The sequence below is a fragment of the Pipistrellus hanaki genome, assembly GCF_964339955.1.
Source record: "Pipistrellus hanaki genome assembly, chromosome: 12".
NCBI lineage: Eukaryota > Metazoa > Chordata > Mammalia > Chiroptera > Vespertilionidae > Pipistrellus > Pipistrellus hanaki.
In genome coordinates this window covers 10,879,342-10,904,732 of record NC_140514.1, presented here as the reverse complement: position 1 = coordinate 10,904,732, position 25,391 = coordinate 10,879,342, and the positions used below count along the sequence as shown (strand labels likewise).

General features: G+C 44.2%; 1 protein-coding gene across 9 annotated transcripts in view; it reads left to right on the top strand.

Moving 5' to 3' along the window:
• LTBP1 (latent transforming growth factor beta binding protein 1) overlaps nucleotides 1–25,391 on the top strand; it is a 300,379-nt gene that overhangs the window by 242,783 nt on the left and 32,205 nt on the right. For 5 of the 9 annotated variants that reach the window (XM_084900645.1, XM_084900647.1, XM_084900650.1 and 2 more), the window contains one exon: nucleotides 19,387–19,530. In XM_084900645.1, the coding sequence (XP_084756771.1) occupies nucleotides 19,387–19,530 (144 nt within the window). Of the gene's footprint in view, nucleotides 1–15,482; nucleotides 15,609–19,386; nucleotides 19,531–25,391 lie in introns of all 9 variants that reach the window. The other 4 variants (XM_084900643.1, XM_084900644.1, XM_084900646.1 and 1 more) reach the window with 1 other exon arrangement.

The following is a 25,391-nucleotide window of genomic DNA, read 5'->3' as shown; positions in this document are numbered from 1 at the left end:
CAGCAGAGGCTTTCCAGGGTCATTCCTCCAAAGAGCCCTAGCTCCAGGCCAGACTATGTTTTTTACCTGTCAGTATTTATTATCCCCTGCAAGCTAATTCAGTTAAGATAACACTGTTGGCTTCCTGTTTGCCACCTCTCTGTGTTTGCAGGGATACAGCCCTGGTGATAGTCATAAGATTTATGTCCTCGATGACATGGTAGTTTGATAAATGGAGGAGTAATTCATCGGAACCTTTTCAAAAGAAAAAAATGAGAAGATTCCCATAATCATCCTTTCCATCTACCTCTTTGAGAATGTGGGTTAGGAAAACCCAGCTATGCTGTGAGGAAGTAAAACGGGGAGGCTCTGTCCTGGGGCTACGAGAGAACCCACATTCCTCAGCGGGAAGTCTCTGAGCTCCTTGCTCACACCACAGCGGAATGGTCCCAGGAACAGCCACCAGGTTCATCTGAAACTAATTACCCTGCTGGGAGGAATACACTGATCTTATAAAAAGCAGGAGATTGTTGAAATTGCTCTCCTGCTGAGCAGACAAAACAGTGATGCCAGATTTGGCCTCGAGGAAAAAAAAAAAAAAAGATAGTGCAGGGTGTGGTTTGAGCAAGCAGATTTGGAGGGCTTTGGGAGTGATCAGAAGTTGGGAAGGGGAGTGAAAACATCATAAAAAGGTGGCCAGGAGAGATTTATGAGGACGCCATGATTTCATGGTTCGAGGTTTAGGTTAAGTTTTTACCGAGACTCGGAGACTTCGGAAACACGCAGGAACGCGTCCGTCCTCTGCAGGGATGGGGCATCCGAACCCCCGGAGAAACCTTATTGCGGTGGGCACCTGTCCCTGCATTCCGGAACGATGCAGGCTGGCTCCTCAGGAGCTCTCAGTCCCCGCTGGACAGGGCTCCCTTCACCGGGAAAGAGTGCAAGTCAGACCCGCCAATAGTTGTGCCATGAAAAAAAAAACCACTATATATATTCTGTTGTTCCAGAAGAATATACCAATGTAAATATATTCCCATTTATTTTTCCTCTTGGACTTAGTCGTTTTCCTTTAAGTCTCTATCTTTTTTTAATACTGATTTTTAAAAATATATATATTTTATTGAATTTTTACAGAGAGGAAGGGAGAAGAATAGAGAGTCAGAAACATCGATGACCTCCTGCACACTCCCTACTGGGGATGTGCCTGCAACCCGGGTACATGCCCTTGACCGGAATTGAACCTGGGGTCCTTCAGTCCACAGGCTGATGCTCTATCCACTGAGCCAAACCGGCTAGGCCTTAATACTGATTTTTGCAACTCCTGAGTGTTTATTCACTTTAATTTAAGTGCAGTTCTAATTTTTTAAAATATATTTTTATTGGTTTCAGAAAGGAAGAAAGATAGAAGCATTAATGAGAGAGAATCATTGATCGGCTGCCTTCTGCATACTCTGCACTGGGAATCAATCCTCAACCCAGGCATATGCCCTGACCTCCTGATTTATAAGTCAAGTGCTCAGAAACTGAGCCACACCAGCCAGGCTGCAGTGCTAGTTCTAATTTTTGTTAGGCATTTGCTTGGCAAAGACTTAAACTTCAAAATGAGTTTTTAGAAAATGTCTAGTGTTTTGTAAATTACTGTACCTTGGTATGCTCTTTCTGACACTTTGCTCATTCTTTTTTTTCTTTTCTTTTTTTTAACTCTGGAACCTGGAAAATTTTACAAGTAATAAAATAGGGTCATTCACAATATTGTGCTGCCATAGGGCAGTATTACTAGAACTCTCCTAATTATTAGGCGTATTATTCTCTTTTTAGAATAAGCTCTTTAAGGCTTTCATTTAGTTTGGGCTTAAACCCAATATATTAAACTGGTCCACATTTCCTTCTATTGGACTGAAACTCTTGGCAATAGCAGTGTGTCCTGACTCTGCCCCTGGCCGTGGCCTAGGAGGAAGCCAGCCCATGTGATCAGGAATTACCTGTGCAGCTTTGGTCCTTGAATGACGTCATTTTGTTCAATGTCGTTTTGCTATGACCTTGATGAGATACCATAGGAGCTTAACTCCCTATTTATTATATCAGTCAGCCAATAGTAAAATCGGTTTCGTTGTGTGTTGTTTTGCTTTGAGTTGTGGAATATGTTGACGATGTTCGGTGAAGATCTATATTGTGCTTGAATTCACATTGAGAACGCGTTTGGCACTCGTATTCATGCCGCTTCCCCAGCCTCTGAACTTCTGGGAAAGCCGCTGAAGCCGCATGGATGCTAGGACTGGCACCCCCTGCTCCAGGCAGGGCTGAGGGGACCCCCCCCCCCCCACTGGGGAAGGAGGGCCTGCCCTCGTTTTCCGTGGCTCAGCCGTGTGGCTGCATCTGGCCACAGTCACGGAGACCAGTGAGGAAGCTGCCTCTGTCAGCATGAACCGTCTCAAGTGTCCAGGAGCAGCTTCCATAGAAATAAACACAGCGTGGCTGGCTGCCTCCCTCCCCGGCTGTTGGTGGCTCTGGGAGCACCTGCCTACGACAGAGAACGACGGTGCTGGACTGGAGTGGGAAGTCAGTGGTGAACGAGCAGCTGTTGCATACATGTATCCATTCACTCCAGAAATATATACAGCATGCCTGTCCTGTGCCCCCATTGATACTGTTCTGCCGGTAAAACACACACAGTTCTTGCCCCCATGGAGCCCACACTCCAGGCTGGGGATCGGGGATCAGTAAGTAACTGGGACTTGGAGAACATGGTGGTTTTGCATTTAAGTAACAGCATAGTTCTACTCTATGGATATTAACGCCAAGATTTTTTTTTTTCTCAAGTCCCACCCGTGGACGTCACAAAAGCACGGGGACCAGGACCCTTTGATTGCTGCCTCCCCCCTGGGTGCTTCCCCTTCTTCTCATAAGGGTGGCTCCCTTGCTCCTCCACTCCTTCGTGTCCTCTGCCAGAGCCGTGATCTTGTGTAGAAAAGCAAAGGAAACGTTGACCTATTTCCCTAGGCCCACCATTTTATATCCCAGCCCATCACACCCATTTGTAAAAGTGCCATAATTCTTTTGCCCTCTTGCTATTTCCCTCTCTCTCTCTCTCTCTCTCTCTCTCTCTCTCTCTCTCTCTCTCTCTCTCTCTCTCTCTCTCTCTCTCTCTTTCTTCTTCTTCTTCTTCTTCTTCTTCTTCTTCTTCTTCTTCTTCTCCTCCTCCTCCTCCTCCTCCTCCTCCTCCTCCTCCTCCTCCTTTTTCTTCCTCTCCTCCTCCTCCCCCTCCTCCTCCTCCTCCTCCTCCTCCTTCCCCCCGCCCCGTGGAATTTTAATGCATATGCAAAGTATCTGTCATCCCATTTACGAAGTGACTCTGGGTTTTCTTCCTGGCCAGCAGAATTGTGTGAGAGGGAGGCCATAAGGAAATAGACATCGGATTCCTAAGTGTCACCTCCTCTGTCCCCTGACACCCCGGAGAGATGCCTCCTGGAGGCTGACTTTGCATCACTCCCCTCACCTGCCTCTTTGCCCGCTGCTCTCTCAGTGGGGTGTCCAGGCCGAGTGTGAGCTGGAGTTGGGGACACCGGACACCTCTAGACCTCAGCATCTTTCCAGCCTGTTCACATGACAACATGGCCACATGGTCCAGCAAGGACCTTGAAGAAGCCTAACCACGCAGAGGGAGCAAGAGTGGCTTTCAGAACCTGGTAGTGTTGGCTCATTAGGCCTACCAACCAACACCAACATCACCCCCTCAAGCCCTGCCTTTTAGAGAGCATCCTCGGTCCTTCATTCTTTTGGCAAATATTTCTTCGGTGTATGCTGCGTGCCAGTCACTGCGCCCGGTGGGTTTATAAGAGCAAAGTTGACATTTTGTGTCTGAATGCCGAAGGAAGCTTTTCTCTTTCAAACCACTTGTCTGCTGGCTAAGTGACAGGAGCCTTAACAGACAGGGGGGCCTGCGGTTCTCTGCTCTGGGCCTTTTCCTGGTGCCAACAGAAATCCTGTTGTCCGAACAGGGAATGGAAAAGGCAGAGCCGGACAGCAAGAACAAACCCTGGTGTCAGCTATGGCCTCTGGGTGATGGTGATGTGTCTCTGTCGGTTCATCATGGTAACAGATGTACGGCTCTGCTCCCCCAGTGCCGATAGTGAGGAAGGCTGGGGGAGGGGTGCGGTTGGGGAGTATGGGGGAATATGGGAACATTCTGTGAAGTTTTACGGCGAACCTAAAACTGCTCCTAAAAATAGTCTGTTTTTAAAAGTCAGGCATTTCTGGAATTACCTATTTTTCACCAGAAAAGTCATCACCTTTCATTTTAATTCTGTTTTCTATTCCTATGTTATCCTCCCCTGCTGTGGTTGTTTATTTCCCACTTTTCAAAATCAATACCCCAGACAGACCTTGTGATCAGAAGCTTCTGCTCCCACTTTCTAAACCAGTGGTGGGCAAACTCATGAGTCAACAGAGCCAAATATCAACAGTACAATGATTGACATTTCTTTTGAGAGCCACACTTTTTAAACTTAAGCTTCTTCTAACGCCACTTCTTCAACATAGACTCGCCCAGGCCGTGGTATTTTGTGGAAGAGCCACACTCAAGGGGCCAAAGAGCCGCATGTGGCTCGCGAGCCGCAGTTTGCCATGGTTTTAAGCCATTTGAACATTGATTCACAAACAGAGCACCACAGGATTGGGAGGGGACTTACCCATAATGCCCAGCCCCAACTCGGAACCCTTAAGTGTGCCAAGGTTCAGGTCCTGTGGTTAAACAGCTGTGGAGACTCGAACCCCGGAACCTTTCTAGCTACCTGCTAACACCACTTGTTCAGGCATTCACTTGAAAGGGAAGGCATACGCTTCTACAGGTGCCAGGATGGCTGGCTTTGGGGTGCTTCCTGAGAACAGTGATAACAGAAAGACTCAAAGAAGTTGGGTTCCAACTCTCAAGCCCCTTTTGTGTTCATCAGAAACCAGAGAGCGAAGGCGAGGCAACTTTTGCCAAATCAAAGAAACGAAAACCAACTGGGAGCGAGCGTGGTTTTGTTCTCAGACTTTTAGGTAGGTACATTTTCTACAAACAGTGGAGAAACTATAAAACCCTGGCTGGCCATGCTCCAGGGCAGTTGGCGGCTCTGGGGCAGGGAGATGGAACTCTAGATCTATCACCAGAGAGAAAGCATTCTTGAAGACGACTTAGCCAAGTAGGACATCGGAGTACCTGACACAATACTGTATTACATCTGGCTGCTGGGCCCTGGGGTTTTTATGTGTTTTAGCAGTTTGGGGGTTGGAAACTGAAAACTCTAGTAAGAAAATACGGCCTGAGTGTTCCTGATGTTTCTAAAGAGAGGGAATTTGGGTTGACAATCGGATTCTTTCTGTCCCGTGTGTAACAAGAATAAGGGTCGTACCGCATTCCAGGTAAGGAAGGGAAGCGGCTCCCCACTAGAAAGTCTACTGTTCTTCATACTCATTGCTCCCGTGAGCGTTCTTCTGCAGGAGTGAGTGACAATGGATGTTTAAATCATTAGGGAGGGAGCTGAGGAAATTTTGCTGGAATAAGCTGCCTTTGGACCTGGAACGCATATTTTCCATGCATTGCATGGTTGTCTTCCATATAGCAGCATTTGCATATTAAAAAAAAAAGAGAGTATAATCGCAGCAAAGAAATTCAAGAGCTCTTCCTAAGCCTTTTATCACTGCTGACCTAGAACCCTCGAGCTATGAAAAAATCAGCTCTTCATAGAAGGAGAAGTAAACACTTTTTGCAGCCAAAACACAGACATGGGACTTCCAGAAAGTGAAGTCTGCGACTAGGCAAGCCACCCTCCCACTTCCCTCTGCCACCCAGCTCAGGTCTAGGAACCCGGCTTCCAACATCTGTTAGGACAGTGGTCGGCAAACTCATTAGTCAACAGAGCCAAATATCAATAGGACAACGATTGGAATTTCCTTTGAGAGCCAAATTTTTTTAAACTTAAACTATATAGGTAGGTACATTGTTATTGAATTAATTATGGTACTCCTAAGCTGGCCTTTGCTAAAAACTCAAGGGGCCAAAGAGTCACATGTGGCTCTCGAGCCGCAGTTTACCGACCGCTGTGTTAGGGTGAGTCTTTTGATGTCATCCACAACCTGAATACTTGATAGGTCATGGAAGGTTCTAAGTCCTGGTTTTATATATAATGCTCAACATATTGATTCCCAAATTAGTTCCCTGCTCAGCATCTGACTGATAGATTATGCGGTTTTCTTGGATTCCCAGTGTAAGTGGACTGCAGATACTTCATATATATCTGATTTCATGACTTTCTTCAAAGCTTTAGCAATAATAATAATAATAGAATTCTTGCTCAGGCTGTTTCCACATCTTAGCTATTGTAAATTGTGCTGTCATAAACATAGGGGTGCGTATGTTCTTTCTGATTGGTATTTTGGGTTTCTTAGAATACAAGTGGGATTCCTAGAAGTGGGATCACTGGGTCAAAAGGCAGTTCTGTATTTAATTTTTGAGGCAACTGCACACTTTTCCATAGAGGTTGTACCAATCTGCATTCCCACCTGCAGTAGACTAGCCACTTTTAAACTCAAACGGTATCCAAAGTCCATCCGAATACAATACAGTAACTCATTTATACATAATTGGCTTTAATTCGTACCCTTTGTTTCCCCCAAAAGTTTCCTATGACTTACTGTCCCCATCCACCCCCTCAATATTTCAAGTTTTAAAATGCTTTATGTATCCGTTGCCAATAAACTGATGGCTGAGGCCTCTGTTTGTTTGCATTTAAGCACTGGGGTTATTTCTAGAGGTACACTGTTTCCTGTGGTTTCAAAACTGATCTTTCTTGGACTCCTATTTGAATACGGAAAAAGAAAAATAGAATAGCGAGAAAAAAGGGGGAATATTTTGGCTGATTTGATATTGCCTCTGGGGCCTGAGTGTCAAAAAGATGAATCTGGGGTTTGATATGTTTGGCCCGGGCCTACGGCTTCCTCCCAGCCCTCATTGGCAGCACGTCCTGGTGTAAGAGAGACTATGCGAAAGGAGAAAGCGTGCCGCCCGGCTCTGAGGTTAGACAAAGGTGTTTGTTTTTAAGCAAATCGTGGGTGCAAAAACATAAAGCTATTAAATTAATGCAAAGATGACCCACGTGGGTGTAAATAAATATCAGACAAATAGCAGTGCATTTAAAAAAATGTCTGCAGTGTACATTCACACATGTGTATCTCACACATACTGGCTTTTCTGCCAGCAGTAATTATGGTAGGAGAACTATGCAGTGAAGTTCAGGATATTTTCCATGGATATCGAAAGAACTTTCTCTGAATGGCACAGAGTTTATTTATACTGGATAATTTATGCAAAGAGTCTTCTTTTTGGGATAGTCGATGATATAGTACATTGAGATTTATTTATTTTTAACTTTCAAGGGTAGAAATTCTTTTTTTAAAGTTTTCTTCTCGTTTCGATTTTTCAGAAATGTTTCGTTTCTGCAGCAAATTCAAATCCTTTCATGTACGTTTTCCTGTAGCATTCTGTCAATCCCCACCGGGAAGAAATAGGAAGAAAATGGCTTTTTAAATTCAGAGATCCACTTGGATTCTCTTTTTCGCAAAAGAAGCACAGATGGCTTCCTGTGTTTGGCGTTTGTGAAAAGAATAAGTATCTTGCTTCTCGTTAAAAGCATACTGCGTTTCAACTTAATTTGGGATTTTTTCCTTTAGGTGTCCCAGAGATTCAGATTTCGATTTTACCCTATAATAGCAAGGTTTTATTGTAACCGAACAAACATCTGCCCCAGGCAGCGTCCTCCACACACCCTGCAGGCTCTGCCCCTGTTCCCGTTCTCCCAGTGGGAAGCGTGCTCCCAGCCCAGGGCTAACCTGTCCAGGACACAGAAGCCCTTCCCTGCGCCAGGACCTGAGCTTTCTGAGCTCCCTCCCTGAGCAAAACAGAGCCAGAACTTGCCCCATTTTCTTGATCTTTCACTGCCTGAGCTTGCTAAGACAGTTGAAAATGTAAAAGCCAAAACACTCTTGGAATTTTCTGAAAGCAGTACATCTAAAATGATTTTGTTACTCAGGACTTTCGTCCTTGGCCTTATTTCGGATGAGAGGGGATCTTCGTCTGCACACTTATCCCTTTCCTCGTCTTCAAAAGCCTATTGTAGTGGTCAGCAAACTGTGGCTCCCAAGCCACATGCAGCTCTTTGGCCCCTTGAGTGTGGCTCTTCCACAAAATACCACGTGCGGGTGTGCACGTACAGTGCAATTGAAACTTCGTGGCCCATACACAGAAGTCGGTTTTCGGCTCTCAAAAGAAATTTCAGTCGTTGTATTGTTGATATTTGGCTCTGTTGACTAATGAGTTTGCCGACCACTGGCCTATTGGAAATAAAAGCTGAAGACTTGATTTAAATACTTGAAAAATTCTTAGGACTTTTTGGGGTGTTCAAAAAAATTACAAAATTTAAAAACTCGATTTTAGATTTTGTCCTCACATAAAGGAGCATTTACCAGCCGTGTTTCCTTTTAAAAGACAGGAAAGGCATGTGGATGAGGAAGGTATTGGGAACCCACTGTTGGGGGTTCAGGTGACTCCAGAGAGGGAGCAGCGAGGACCTGGGAGTTGCATCAATCCAGACCTTGCGTCTCATCCTTAATGCTTAACGCCAAATATGACCTCCCCTTCAAACATTCAGCATCTTCCCTTCTCCATTATCTGTTTAAATAGTCACAGTTCCTAAACCCTATACACATCCTAGAACATTAGATTTCAGTCCATTTTGCATACATGGCAGTGCTCTTATGATTTCAAGAAAATTACTTATTATGATTTCAAGAAAATTACTTAAAGTTTTATTTCTTCATATCCATCACATTTTATAAAACAAAAAAATAGCATGTTTGGGACAGAGTATTCAAAATAATAACCTTGGCTTGCAGTGGGTCATACAGAAATTTAGTTAAATTTTAAGGAAAGATGTATGAAGTTGGCATAGGGTCTCTTATTTTCACCTGTATTGCTATTTTTATTTTTTTAAAAAATCAACCAAAAAACAGAAAATAGCTTGATTTTATTCTGCACTCAGAGTGTTTGCATGGCTTACAATGAATCGATAGGGAGTAATGGTCAGGATTGCTACTCAGAGTCCCTTAAAATTTCAGTTTAATATAGATACCTCTTACCAATGGGAAGAAGAAAGAGAGAACAGAGTATGAAAGGGAAATAAAATGCACCAAAAATTAAGTTTGGGGCCTGAAACACATTGGCCCCAGATCTACTTTCACATAATAAAAAGTGAAAATCTATGAAGTATGTATCTGTATACAGTAGAAAAGTCAATCTTCAGGTAGAAAACATTTATTACTGGAAATTTACCATTTGTGTTGAGGGAGGGATTTGGTCCAAAGTGTGTTTACTTTTTTATTCAACAGAATCTTTTAGTTTAATGTTCAGAAGATAGTACTTTTGGGCTGTGTGTCCAGAGCTTTTGAAACTAAACAAATATAGCTTTGTATGGGAAAAAAAAAATCCTTGGCTAGATTAAAAAAAATTTTGGGGATTTTGATTTTGTTGGTTGCTTTGGTTTCAATTGCCATTACAAATGTTGAGAATGACTATGGTTTTTAAACTTAAAATATGTGTATGCTATTATTAATAATTAGCATTTCTCTTATATAAGTAAACTTTTTCAAAGATCAAGAGTATGATTTGAACATATTTCAGTACAGTTGTCTATGAAATATTCATGTGGGTATGTTAGGTAGGCAATTGGATCAAGTTAGATTTAGTGCTTGGACGAGAGAAGTTTGGGTTGGAGATACAAGTGGGAGTGGTCAGCTGTAGGCGGCTGTGGGAGTTATTAGAATGAACGAGGCCACTAAGAGACATCATATAATGAGAAGAAAAGAGGGCCTAGGAGTGGACACCATGAAACTTCAAAATCTAGCGGTCAAATAAAAGAGATTAAGGATTTAGGGGAAACCCAGGAGCACATTGCCCCTTGAGACCCAGGGACAGAGGGTCCCCCTAGAAAAGCAAGTACCTTGAGAAGCTACGTGTGGATGAGCTCCATAAGGCATGTGGCAAGGGTTTTATACTATTATCCATGGAGAAAACCTGCTGAAGTCTAAGGGGGAATTATTTGGTTGGACTGTTTCCAAGTTAAGTCATTCTCTCCTTATGGAGAATGGCATTGGAGTGGCAATGAGTGGCTAGAAGCACGATACCCGGATGAAAGGCCATTGTAGGAATTCCGGTGAGAGATGGTGAGACTGTGAATAAGGACGGTGGGGAGGGGAGAGATTGGAGATAGAACCAAGAGATGCAATTAGAAGAGTATGATGATGGGGTACAAGGAGGTCACTGAGGATGGCTCACATTTTCACATACGATGACTAGGATGATGCTTGTGATCTTAGGGTGGTTCTCATTAGGATTTTATGAATGGCGACTATACATTTGTCCACGCGATGCTAATGAAAATCAAAGCAAAGTTTTGGTTTCGTTTCTCTAGAACCTCTAGCTGTTTCCAGAAACCAAATGGGAGGCTGTTCCTTGTGGTTGGTACAGGGTAATTTAAGGAAATCTTTTAAAAGTAGTGAGTTTCAAGGCTGAATTTAGAAGAAAAAAAAGATTACTCATTGGGCAGCCTTGATTTCTAGAATTTATGTGCTAGAAAGTTGGACTTGAAATAACTTTCTTACCTCTATCCTCTCTATTGCTTATCTTAGGTTGCAGGCTTTCAAAATATGTGACCATGGAGGCCCCCAGGGTTCCCCACCTTCTCTGTCAGGCGCACGGCAGTCACACTCTGCACAGAGACATCGGCATTTTCTGCCTCCTGGCTCGTCCTCATTCCCCAGAATGGAGTTATTTTCCATAACACATAAGGCCCATAGTCTTCAGCCTGCCCGGTGTTGCCAGACCTCAGTGGACTGTTTTTTAAAGGCTCTTTCCATATCCTATTGTATTGTCTGGACCATCTCCAAATCTAGTTTTTCATTTCCTATTGGCTAAATTGTATTTTCTCCTTCAGACCTCGAGCTCATCTCCCATTTAATCCTGGCTTCTCCTCCTCTGCTGGGAGAGAGGCCTTAATCTCCCTCGGGCCCGCAGCCATGCCATTTAAGAATTCCTCTGGGCAGCCATTCAGCTGGTCTAACATTGTTCAGTCCCGCTTCTTGGCTGGGACTGTCTGTCTCCCGTCTGCTTCCGTTCCTTGCAGTAAGGAGCATGAGGGTGGCATTTTTTCCTGAAGCAAGAATCCTACTCCCTTCCAACATAAGACCCTTTGCTTTGGCTCTTATTTCCCTAAGGTTCTGGCACTAAATGGGTAACCAGTTCCAGTTGGTCTAGAGGGCCCTGGGCTAAAGTGATGCATCCTTTCCTTTTCGTGAAGAGATCCAGAGAACATCAGTGCTCACTTGGTCCTGGGACCCCCTGCGGCTTCTACACCCTTCTTGCCCGATGGGCCTTTCTTCCTTCCGTGGGTCTCCTAGGAAAATCTCATCTTCCGCACAACCATACCTCGGATATTTCCATTTCTAGTAGGATGATACTTGAAGACGAGGCCTTTTTTCAAGACCCCATGGGGGTACTTGATTTAAACTGCAAGTCAATAAGCGATACATCAAGGAGTGTGCTCTCTGACTCCCATGTCTGTCGTGAACAAACGCCAGCGCACTTGTTGGGCTCACTGTTTGGCTAGTTTCGTTCACCCTCTCGGTCTGACCTTGAGTAGCCATCGCCCTCGTAGGAGGCAAGACATGATGGATGGAGCTACAAACTCAGATTCTGGAGATTGTTCCTACACTGGGCCCTGTAGCGTTGCTAGCTCTGCCGCTAACTGGTTGCATAATCTTGAGGCAAGTCCTCTCTAGGCCTCGGTGTTCTGGTTCTTAAGATGAAGGGTTCCAAACCCAGTAATCTTCCAAGTCCCCTCCAGTTGAGATGAACCCTACCATTCATCTGAAAATGTTTTGATGACAGGAAGGCTTTTTCCTCCTAGCCAGGCAAGAACTGTGGCGATTTTTCTGTGAATGATCCACTTGCCAACAATGGGGCTCGGTTCCATCACCCCCCTCTCTAGAGTTCCCGGGAAGCAGACAGGAGACTCAGCAGTGAGCTGCTTCCTCCAACAGGTAGATATGTCTTGCTCAGAATAAGAAAATCAAGAGAGATGGACAAGCTAGGAAAGTACAAAGGAGAAGCACCTTTTTCTTAAAAACAAACAAAACAAAACAAAAAAACCCCCCACAAAACAAACAAACTGAGGAATGCAACTGAGAGAAGGAAAACCAAATCATTTAACTGAAGAAAAAAAAAAAAAAAAGGGAGGGTACACAAATACTCCTTTCTCCCCATACACATTCTTCTCTGTACATAATTCTGAGAATTTAATGGAATTATTGAGGTTTTGTTGTATATTTCATTGTTGTGGCCTTTGAACGTAGTTGTACTTTTTTGCTGAGTAAGCTTTACCTGACCCCAGTCTCTTGTAGAAAACCATGCTGCCTCTGCGTACTTTTACCCTTTTTCATAGTTCACCTTACTTAAGCAAGAGGGTGACACCAAGTGTCTAGCCCTAAGTCTTTGCTTGAGAATTGAGAGAAAATGGTTAGAGTTCTGCTTTCTGTGGAGAATCCCTGAGAACAGTCAGCAGGTTTTGGCCTGGCCGGTGTGGCTCAGTGGTTGAGCATCAACCCATGGCCCTGGAGGTCATGTTTCAGTTCTTGGTGAGGGCATGTGCCCAAGTTGTGGGCTCTATCCCCAGAAAGAGGTGTTTTTATCTTTCTATATCCCTCTTCTTTCTTCTCTTCAAAATCAATTAAAAATATATATTTTAAAATAATATAAGATGTTTTGAAGAGCTTTTCATCCACTGAGAAAAGATACTAAACAAAGAGCATCTGGATGAGGAAAAATGGATCTACCAAATAGGTCAGTCCCTCAAAGTGTGGGCCTGAAGGTCACTCACAACACTGATCCTTTAAAATGAGCTCCTGCTAATGCCAGATGCCCAGTAAGGACTCTGCTCTGTTATCCTTTCTGGCATTTATGTAATGTAGTTATCGGAGAATTCACATCAGTGATCTACTATCCTTGCTCTGAGTAATTCTTTATTGAATTCATTTCCATTGAAGCAGGAATATTTGTATCTGCTTTGTTCAGTCAGGTATTAATAGCAAAATCTTGCATGAGGAATCAGCAGTTCTTATAGCGGTGTACCTAATTCATTTGGGTTGCCAGCCGAGAGATAGCCGGATAATCACTTCATCACTCACGTGGGCAGTATGACTGATGATAATTCCACGCAGGGTTCTTACAGAGGCCTCAGCAAAATTGGTAATGTCATAGACTCACTCTTCATGAAGTGAAAAGACAAGCTGTGATAGCTGGATCTTTCAAAATTGAGTTTCATATTCAGAAGTCAACTTCAGCCAAAACAGATGGCTTTCATGGGCCCACTTCTGAAACCTGCATCTTGATAGGGCTTTCATTTTTATATAATCGTAAGTCTTAACATTTCGCTTATGTTTATAGAGTTTATCTTAACTGTAGCAGTTCTTCTAAGTCTCTTTATAGACAGAACTAACAATGGAAAAATATCTGAGAGAGCTCACATCAAAGAAAAAGCTCATGAGATCGCGTGTTTTTTTTAATTCAGATCATTAGTCAGAGAAGTGAAACAAATGTTGTCTTCTTATTAAAGCTATTACCTCACCTCATTGTTGAAAACATGAAACTGCTGAGAATGACAGTCTATCACTTTTATAAAATATTAGTTGTTGAAGAGTGAGTCTCCAGTAGGCATGCTACATTATTTTTTCCTATTCACTTAAATCCAAAATATTGCTCATCTAAACTTTGTTAATCACTGTTACAGTAAGTCTAAGACTGCACGACGCCCAGTAATCCATAACTGTCTCAGGACTTCTTCACCTAAGGTCGGTCACTCAGTTCCTGAGAAAACGCTTGATACAGTCACTCATATTTTGCAATTCAAAAAGTGAGACAGTCTCTGAACTTGATGGTGCCAGTGTTGGAACATCAGGAAGGGAAGTGAGACAGATGCTGAAAAGCCCTGAATTTTTCCTTAGAAAATTTCTTGGACTCAGCTTAAAAAATTAAAATAAGAAAAGCTCGATTTTATTAACATTAACTCTCAAAAACCAAATTCTGTCAAGTGCAATTTAACCCATCCTTTTTTTTTTTTTTATCATTTGTTTTCTCATTTCATTATTTGAACATAAAAGCACTTTCTACCAGATTTGGATACAGTCCTTGCACTTTCTTAATTATTTCTCCCAAAAGCTGTATTTTGGGACTGTGAGGTCCAGAGTTGGACAGGACAGAGGAAGTGCACAGTAAACAGGACAGAAATGAAAAAATGGCAGGGAAACTTGAGAGGAAGATAAAGAACTATATCTGAAAGTCCTTTTATGACTTTGTCATCCAGACTTCACTTTTATGAGAACATTTTTATTAATGGGGGCGCAGGGGAGGCCCAGGACCACTGTCAGTCACAAAGTTGGTACAGAACAAAAAGGATTTACAAGTCTGGCCTCTGGCTGGCCAGGTGGAGCAGCATTGACATTGAGGACCTTGAGTGGCTATGACTTGGTGACAGGAAATCTCTCCTTGTGAATAACTGGGTCTGGCTGGCTACACCGCTGAACTCATCAGATTCTCTGTCCCTTCCCACTCCCTCTTTTCTGCTCTTCTTCCCTCTTCCTCCTCACTTCCCCTCTCTCCTCTCTTCTTCCCCTCTGCTTTCTCCTTCTCCTCCTTCTCTCCCCCTCCTTCTTCTCTCTCCCTTCTTGAGAATACTGGTTAGACTGGATCAAGGTCGTCCATGGAGTTGAGCAACCATTGCCCAGGCAGACCACTGCTTCTTTTTTTTTTTTTTTTTTTTACAGAGAGGAAGGGAGAGAGATAGAGAGCTAGAAACGTCGATGAGAGAGAAACATCGACTAGCTGCCTCTTGTACACCCCCTACCGGGGATGTGCCCGCAACCAACGTACAGGCCCTTGACCAGAGTCGAACCTGGGACCTTTCAGTCCGCAGACCAACGCTCTACCACTGAGCCAAACCGGTTTCGGCAAACCACTGCTTCTTTCAGCCCCCAACTCTGCAAATAGAATGGTTTAGTATTTATCACAATCAAAACAGGTGGCAGTACCTCCCCATATGTCCCCTGTAGAGAGAGAGTGTGTTCTTCAAAACAATTTAAAAAGCATTGAGAAAATAACTGAGCGAGACCATCACAGCCGTTGTTTCCATGTGAAAACATTTCCTGAGAAAAAGTAAATGTTTTCTCCCAGAACCCAGTGTTTCGTCTAGTAAGACATTTCCATCAAAACATTTTATTGCTGTGTAAAATGTTTTTTAAAGTTCATTCTGTGTGACCATGATCATCTCCTACTAACTGGGGTGTGCGTGCGTGGAAGCACCTGTGTCTCCCATCCATGCCCGGTGTCTGTCAGTCTGTGTTTTGTGTCTTTTTTGCAGATATTGATGAGTGTGTAAACAACACTGTGTGTGACAGGCACGGGTTCTGTGACAACACGGCCGGCTCCTTCCGCTGCCTCTGTTACCAGGGCTTTCAGGCCCCGCAGGAGGGGCAAGGCTGTGTGGGTGAGTGTCTAGCTTATTTCCCCTCCAACACATTTCCTTATCTCCACGTGGAAAAGCAACCAAAGCCTTCAACAGCAGGAGAGACTGTCAGCAAGGTAATCAGATAGAATTTCATCGCAATTTTTTTATATAATTTTTTTTTAATTGCTTCATTGACGAAGGTATCACATATTTGTTCTCAACCCCCTCATTCCAATCCCCTACCCCCCCCACTCATGCCCCCACCTCCCTATTGTCCTTGACCACTGGTTAGGCTCATATGTGTGCACATAAGTAATTTGGTTGATCTCTCCCCTTTATCCCCACCCTCCCTCTGAGGTCCAACAGTCTGACCCATGGCTCCTTATCTCTGGGTCTGTTCTTGTTCGTCAGACTATGTTGTTCATCATTTCCCCTAGATGAGTGAGATCATGTCCTACTGGAAATATAGGAATCAAAATTGAGACAAGCAGTAATTGCGATTTGATATTGTCACACCACATGGGGATGTACGAGAAGGTCCTCTGGCTTCTGGAATGGTTAGGGACAGGAAGAAGTGTAGACGTGTAACTTTGAGTTTAGACAGATAGCAGGGGGAACATCTGGGGAAGCTCTCAGCTGCGCGTGCAGAGCTCTCCAGCCCCTCCTGCACAGGAAACAGGCTGGTGTGGGGCAGAGCTTGTCTGTCTTCACTGGGCACCTCCTCAGGCCAGGCGGTGCCTGGAAGGAGAGGCGTTGGCAGGAGATTCAGTTTCCGGGAAAGACACCCAGGAGCGACGCATCGGATTGTGCCACTGCGTTTCTTCGCTCCTCTGATGAACGTGGCGAGGGAATCCTGAGTGTCATCAGATGTCCCAGGATGTGGCCCAGCACATGCCCATGAGAAGAGGGGGTGTTGCCTTTCATTTTCTGACCAGCTGCGATGTCTTTAGATCAAATTCATTACGAAGCACATTTATAACAGAGCAATTCGGTGTGAAAGAGAAGGAAGGTTCTTCCGTTTAAAACTTCCCAGATAGCCAGGCTTTTTTTCTTGATTCTTCTTAATTAAGAAAAAGAGCTCTGTTCGTTCTGTGGCACATTTGCAAGGAAAGCATTCATTCAGGTCCCATCCAGATCTGACTGGGAAGACAAAACCTAGGGATCTGGAAATTTAATGAAAAAAATCACTTGACTAATAACCACTTTTGAGGTAGCACTGTCGTCATCGCTGCTTCCGGTTGCTGCTTTAGTCTCCTTTGCACTGTAACAGGAGCGATGAAAGTCACCTGACACTCGCTGAATATTGTGACTAAGCAGGTCATGTGACCTGACCCCCCCCCCCCCCCGCCTACCTTCTCAGCCTCGCCTTGTTTCCCCTCACCTTTTACGCTCCAGCCACGTAAAGCTGCTTCGCTCGCACCATTCCTTGGCTGCTGTTTGCTCACTCTGTTGAGAACGTCCTCCCATCCTCCCCTTCCCAGAGCCTGCACCCACTCCACTCGTTGCCAGAGCTAGAGGTGAGATGCCTTTTTCTCCCAGACCCCACCCCTGTCCCACCTCTCCCTCTCAAACTGAGCTGTGACCCTCCTCCTGCCTCCAGAATACTTGAGCAAATTCTGTGGCAGAACTGACACCCTTTGGGGGGAAATAATTTAATCACGTGTGTGCTGCCTGCAGCAGCCTTCTCTAAGAAAGTGAGTGCCGAGTTTGAGAATATTCTCTCTCCCCCGACTGGACCTCAGGTTTGGCCTGTCATGGGTGCTCAGTAAGTATTGTTTAACTGAGACCCTTAGTGGGGTCTCAAGCCACTCACTTCACACAGCCCTCAAACCCCAGGTGAGTTTCCATTTCTAGGCAGCCAGATGAATTCCCTTCGTAAAGAAATCGCTTTCATCATTTTTGGGAACTTAATAGGTGTCTTATTGTCTGTGTATGCATTCCTTCAAAAATATTAACGGAGCGCCTATTCTGTGCAACTCACCCCGCTGGTGTTCTGTAGGACTTAAGGGATGAATCAGCCTTGATACCAACCTTTGGCCATGCTATTTCTTCTACTCGGACCCTGACTGCCTCCCTCCACCTCCACCCCTTCTTATCATCACCTCTCATCCTTCAGATAGACTCCCTTCCCACCACTTCCCGGGCCCACCCCTGCACCAAAGGCCCACTGTCTTGTGCTTTCCTAGCGCTCTGTACTGTTTGTGCTTGGCACGTACCACGGCCTGCATGCTTCTCTGATTAACTTCCCTGACTTGACCATAAGCTTCGTGAAGTCAGGAGTTGGGTCACCTGACTCATGATTTCCACCCTCCCCCCCCCCCCCCCCCCCCCCCCCGCAATGCCTGGGCCCCTAGAAGTCAACTAGGAAATATTTTGGGGTCGAATGAATGCAACCTGATGGGGATATTTCAGTAGCCTTGTACATAATACCAGTTGGAAAGTCAAAAGTTCCATTGGACATTTACCTAAAACGGATCAATGTGAATTGGCAGATTTCTGAAGTCAGTTTTTCTGGTCTAAATTATGACTGTCTAGGTTGATTAAACATGCTTACTCGTTGCTTTACTTTATGTTGCAATATCTTTTAACTAGCAAAACCCAGCTCGTTGGGGTTTTTACCTGTTTATATACCCAGCTCATTGGGGTTTTTACCTGTTTATATACCCAGTGAGATGGAAAACTGAATCATTATTCAAATAAGTCAAGATACATAAACTTTGTGTTCAACTAACTGAGCATAGCAGGTGAAAGGATCGGTTTTCTGAGGGACTTGGCTAATTGCTCAAATGTTTAACTTTGTGTACGCGGCCTCCTGAGAGCCGATGCTGCACAGGTGGAAGGCGTACAGCGCATGAGCATGTCCGGGGTCAGCCAGGGGCCTTCATTCACAACATTCCTTAGGAGGAGTAAAGGTGAGAGGTAGGATTGGGCCAGGTCCAACACCGCCTCAGGCTTCTTTTGGGCTGTGCACTTGCATAATGGTGAATCACACATACTCACCGGTAGATTCCTGGGCTGTGGACACCAATAGGATTTTCCAAGGCAGGGTGAAACCAGTAAGGAGGGATGGAACCAGTGTGTTGTATGGGAGTGATTCATGGGACCCAGTGAATACTTATGGGGTCTTTACACAACCTGACTGCTGGTTGTTAAAGAATGGATGTCTTGGCTGCTAGGAAATGATTTTCAGACATGTAAGTGGATTTAAAACCATTTTTAAAAAATGAATTAATTTATATATATATATATGGAGAGGGATAAAGAGCTAGAAACATCGATGAGAGAGAAACATCGATCAGCTGCCTCCTGCACACCACCTCCTGGGGATATGCCCACAACCAAGGTACATACCCTTGACCGGAATTGAACCTGGGACCCTTCAATCCACAGGCCGACTCTATTCACTGAGCCAAACTGGTTTTGGCTAAAAACTGAATTTAAAGGAGTGTGTGGTTTTCAGAGTGCCAGGGATGGTGATTTCCCTTGAAGTAGGGACTGAGAGGAAGAGTGTGGGTTTGGAAGACCTCCTTAAGTCAGTAAGTTAGGGAGGAGAAAACTAAAGCGTCAGAGGTGCCCCAGATGCTTGCAGTACAGATCTGGGATGTTCCTTAAAGCCAGAGTTGGAATATGTAAACTTCACTGTGCATGTTCATGGCTCATTCATACAAACCAATGTCACAGCCCTACCTTGAGGGGCAGCAGGGCTCCACTGCTTGCTGGGGGTCCTGGTTTTGAGCCAGTGCCCACTTGCCTTACACAACTGGTCAGGCCAAGGGGTGAGGCCCCCATCTGACTTGGTCTGTGCTCCCTTTTCCAGATGTGAACGAGTGTGAGCTGCTCAGTGGCGTGTGTGGCGAAGCCTTCTGTGAAAACGTGGAAGGCTCCTTCCTGTGTGTGTGCGCGGACGAGAACCAGGAGTACAGCCCCATGACCGGGCAGTGCCGCTCCCGGGCCCCTGGGGGTAAGTCACAGGGCTCCTGCAGAGGGGTGCAGGGCTCCTCTCTGGGGTTGGTAGGTGCATAGGTTTGGGCCAAACACTCTGCAGTGAGGTAAGTAGTAACCACGTGTTCTGGCACACGCTGTCCCTGGAAGCTTCTGTGCTCTTACCCAGCCCCTTATCAGTGGATTTAGGAGAGGGGGTGAGGACTAGGTGGTCCCTCCAGTGCTTTCCTAGCTAGAAGTGCCATGAGTTAGGGTGCGGGATCCAACATGATGAGAACATTTTCTGGGAATTGCTTAAACTCCAAGAGAGCATGTGGGGTCTCACATGCATCATCTCACTGTGTTGTATAACCCAGTGGTCGGCTAACTGTGGCTCTTTGGCCCCTTGAGTTTTTAGCAAAGGCCAGCTTAGGAGTACCCTAATTCAGTTAATAACAGTATACCTACCTATATAGTTTAAGTTTAAAAAATCGGGCTCCCAAAAGAAATTTCAGTCATTAGTACTGTTGCTATTTGGCTCTGTTGACTAATGAGTTTGCCGACCACTGGCATAACCCTTCTCCCCTGGTCCTCGGAGACGTGTATCCTGACATTTCTCTAAATTAGGAGCAAATTATAAGCCCCTCAGGACCTACAAAGATCCCCTCTTGGAATTCTTGAGGTGCTTTCCCAGAATTTGGCCTACGGGAGTGGCTGTGTTTGCATTCATTTAGAATTTCATCTGGCCTGTCATCAATGGCAGTCATTGCAAAGGAGAAACGATGCTTTTCCAGGTAGATTCATCAACTTCCAGATCGCCCTTGTAGTTTGTGCCATGGCTCCATAGCGGGGCTGTGTTTTAAGAAAAGCAAAGGACTGAGTGGTCCTTTGAGAGCCGGCTAAAATGATGCAGGGACCCTTTTGCTTTCTTGCTCAATCTCAGTTGGTTTTATCCACGTTTCTAAGCAAGCTTTCCCTGTTCCATCATAAGGTGCATGTGTTCTGGGTAAAATAATTGTCTTTGCAAGTAATGAGGGAAATATCCAAGAACAGGTTTTCATCCACACACATTACTTTTCAGGGATTGCTTATAGGAAGTGGGGAGTGCAGGTTTAAATGAGCAGACACTGTGAAGGGGAACAGTGTTTCTGGAGGGAGGGGCTGCTCTCCATTCAGGGACTGTAGCACATGAGCTGCAGAGAAAGACTTTGCATCTTCACAGCAAAGACAAACACAAAACAACACACCGAAAACCTGGCTGGCCAATAATGGGATGGATTAAGTAACAGTCTTCTTCTTATTGGTCTTTGGTTTTATGGAGTAACACCTCACCCATTATATTTTTGACTGAAATGATTCACATGTCATAATGTTGGTGTAGTCATTAAATGAATTATTTGAAGATCAGGTAGCCATGATAAATGCATGTGATACAATGCGAAGTGAAAAAATAAGATATTTCAGTGATCACAGTCTACAGAGGAGGGGAGGGGAGAATACATAAAATGATTGCTGGTATTCATGAAATGTTTACTTTTTCCATTTATTTTCCAAACTCTTTGTAAGACTGTAAATTGAAATGACCGGGGGACTCTGGTCTGCTACCAACTTTCCAGCTGTGTGAGCTTGGGTTTGTCATATAACATCTGTGAGTTCTGATTTTCTCACCAATGAAACAGGAAGGTTATATTTACCTCATAGGGTTTTGGTAATTTTTTAAATAAAAATATATAGTAGCCCTTCATCAATGGCAAAGTACTATATAAAGTAAAGTAATCAAATAGTAAGCTATAATGCAAACCCTTAAGGGATGTCTATTTCTCATCCTTTGATGAGTCTTCTGAAATGGTGCGCCTCTTAACTCCAAATATTTTTTCTTGCTAGAATGTTTAAGTAATGTCAAGAAATGCTTCATTCAGTTCACATAGCTTCAATTAGATATGTCTGGGATCCGGAAGCTTGCTCGTGTTTTTTTAGCGTTGGAACAGTGGGATCGTTCTCTATCAGAACCATTTGGTGAACCAGACTAGTTCACAGACAGCTACTTCTTAAAACTTTACATGACTCTTTTTGTAAGCCTTGCTCCTCACCTGCTGTTTTTTGTTTTTCCGTTACCAAGTTCCTTTGCCCCTTCCCTCCCTGAGTCTCCTTTCTCTCTCGTTGACTAACTCCCCTTTTGGACAGTTCTTCTCCGCTTTTTCAAAGAACATTATTTTGAATATGCAGCTTCATAAAGCTTGTCTGCCAATAAATACATACTTTTACCTTAACCTTATATCTAACCCTTTTATTTATGGGTTTCTTGTATATTTTCTGCATAGTTCTCTGGCTTCTGCTAAATCCTCTACATACCCAGTTGTTTCATTGGTTTATATCAGTACTAGAGGCCCAATGCACAAAAATTCCTGCAAGCATAGACCTTCCTTCTCCCTGGCTGCTGACACTGGCTTTCCTCTGAACCCGGGACCTGGGCTTCCCTCCTCCTGCCACCAGCAGGCACCCGGGACTCAGCTGCTTCCCTCCGGCCTGGCTTCATCAGTAAGGACATCTGGAATGGCATTCTTCCAGATGTTGGTCTAATTAGCATATTACCCTTTTATTATCTACACTAATAAAAGAGTAAGATGCAAATTGACTGTACCTTCATGACGTCCATCAGCCAATCAGGAGTGAGTATGCAAATCAACCCAACAAAGATGGCAGTTAATTTGCATATACAGGCACTGAGCAGCCAGGGATGGGGTGGGACGCTTGCATCGTCACCATTTCGACAATGCAGGCATTCCACACCGCCCCACCAGTGTAGGAAGGCAGAAAGGCAGCTATGACCAGAGCGAAGTCAGTGTGGGCAGCCAAGGGAAAGAAGGCCTGTTCTTGAATGAATCTTTGTGCATCGGGCCTCTAGTTATAGATAATCTAAATAAACAGTAACTGGTGAGTCTTACTAATTCCTATAGTTCCTGGCATCTCTGACGTCTACCAGACCTCAATTTGTATAGGTCTTGGAAAACTTGATTATATGGACATTTTAAGTGTCCCGAGAGACAGGTCAGCTATAAACTCTAGTGGGAACCTTCTCTCTGACTTTAGAGCAAATAATTGATCACTTGTTTGAAAAAGGTGACTAAAGCTGGAAATCATAAAAAGGACAAGACATTTTAAATATTTAAAATCCAACATAAAGCATGCAAATGTACATTCATTCATCAATCTTTGAGGAAGGGCCAAGGTCTTCTTTTGAGTAGAACTTCACCGTTAAAAGAGTTCTGCCTGGCTTGTCTTGTATGAGCCATACCTGTGATACATTATCTCCACTGCCGACATTCAAGGGAGTGAGAATGTAAAGGCCATTGCAGAAGTAAATGAGTGGAACATTCCTCTAGATTGTTGCGGTTTTTCTCAATTTTTTTTGCAGTTGCTTTTTCCATATCCATTTGATAGCATTCTTTGAACAAACCTGTAGTCTTTCTAAAACTTGAACGTGTTCTAGGAAACTCCTCTACTCACATTTGCATTTTATTGGTTTATATACTATTTGATTATGGAACTACAGTAATCAACACACTGGCACAGAATGTTTGAGACAAATGTAGCTGAGACTTGGTCGATATCCTGGTCAGCGTGTAAGATCAGAAGGTATGCCGAAACTGGTTTGGCTCAGTGGATAGAGCGTCGGCCTGCCGACTGAAGGGTCCCAGGTTCGATTCTGGTCGGGGGCATGTACCTTGGTTGCAGGCACATCCCTGACGGGGTGTGCAGGAGGCAGCTGATCGATGGTTCTCTCTCATCGGTGTTTCTAGCTCTCTGTCCCTCTCTCTTCCTCTCTGTAAAAAATCAATGAAATATATATTTTTTTTAAAAATCGGAAGGTATGAGGACCTGCCCAAGAACAGCCGCCTGGCTGTGAGCATTCTGCCCACTGTGAGCATTCACCAGGATGTTTCCCAGGGCACCAGAGAACATGGGCTAATCCAACAAGTGGCTTAAATGGAGGCCACTTAAGAGTTGTATTCCACTGCAGCCAGAGAGTCTGCCGTTACATAAAACAAAGCATTTTGTGCCAGGTCTAAGTTTTTAAACAAGGATTCAGATGAACTTTATTATATACATGAATAGGCTAACAGACCTCATCCTTCATGAAAGTGTTTAAGAAAGGGAAGATAAAGTTGCCATTTAGGCTATAACAGCCCAAAGATGAGCAGTAGCATAATAATCTCAAGTGGTTTCACACCGAGGGCAGAACGGGCCTAAGGGATGGGTGTCAGGAAGGCACATTTCAGGTCAGGATGCAGAAGAACTTTCCAGAAATTAGATAGCTGTCAAATACCTGTCTCATGAGGTTGAGGGTGTTGCCCTAGAGCAGCGGTTGGCAAACCACGACTCGTGAGCCACATGCGGCTCTTTGGCCTCTTGAGTGTTCTATGCCACTTTTTCAAAATAGACTCACCCAGGCCGAAAACCGACTTCTGCGCATGGGCCACGAAGTTACAATCGCACTGTAAGCACGCGCCCACAGGTGGTATTTTGTGGAAGAGCCACACTCAAGGGGCCAAAGAGCAGCATGTGGCTCACAAGCCACAGTTTGCCGAGCACTGCCCTAGAGCAGCGATTTTTCTGGTATGCCACAAGAATTGTTAAAACACGCAATACCTGACTTAGTCAGGGGCAGTGGCCTCTTTTCCCTTAGATTGTCAGATAAAAAAATGACAACAGCCCGCACAACAATAGCCATCTAGTATAAGTGAAGCAAAATTATACCTTTGTTTTTTATAAGATCAGCAAAACATATAATTGATTTTTCCATGTGCCTCACAATTTTAGTAATTTATTATAAGTGCCATGAGATGGAAGAGGTTGACAATTGTTGCCCTAGGACAGGGGGGACACCCACTGGCAGAAAGCACCCCCTTCCAGCAGGGCTTTGTCCCAGGTGGACCTTCAAGGTGCCTTTGAACTTGAATGTCTTAGGATTTTTATTCCTAAACTACTTCTTGGCTTTTACCTGCCCTCTTTGTTAGCTCTGGTCTAAAGTTTTTCACTGCCTGGGCCTTTGGCCACTAATTTGCATGGCCATGCATCGGGTGAAACAGTCACAACTAAGAAATGTCCAGACCAGACCACTCATCACATACAAGAGGGTATGGGTAGGAAATACAGCCCAGTGCTTGTATTTCCTCGGTGCCTATGATAATTGCTCCATAAAAACTTTTATGTCCTCGGACACTCTCAAGGAAGCAGTAAACATTTAGTCTTGGCAACTGTAGCCTTCAAGCCTCACCTACAAAATGCTGTTCTCTGCCTTGATTAGTGCATAGAGGGGGTGCTGTGGTAGGGACTGGATTTTATTTTATTTTTAAAACAGAAGGTATAACGAGAAGAATGCAAAAAAGATACCTATTATAATCTATGTAGGTGTTTAAGAAAAGCACATAAACAAGATCAGAAAGTATAAGACATATAAATTGGAGTGATCCTTTGCATGATAAAACAATGATTCTTTCTCACCGTTAAGAACTGCAAATAGTCTTGGCCTGTGTGGCTCAACTGGGTGAGCATCATCCCATGCCAGGAGAGGTCACAGGTTCAATTCCTAGTTGGGCCACATGCAGGGTTGGGGGCTCAATCCCTATTGGGTGATGTGCAGGAGGCAGCCCATGGATATTTCTCTCTCCCCCTTTCCTTTCCTCTCTCTAGAAATCAGTAGAAACATATTTTAAAAACAGAAATGCAAACAAACAATATCAGAAGTTATAAAACAGAAACTCGCATGAATATATTTGCATTATGAAATAAGTGTTCTTCACAACATGCATTGCAGCGTTGCCTTAAATATCCGTTTTCTCTGCTCATTTGAGAGCTTATTCTCACATAGCAAGCCAGACCCCAGATTTCCACCTCTAG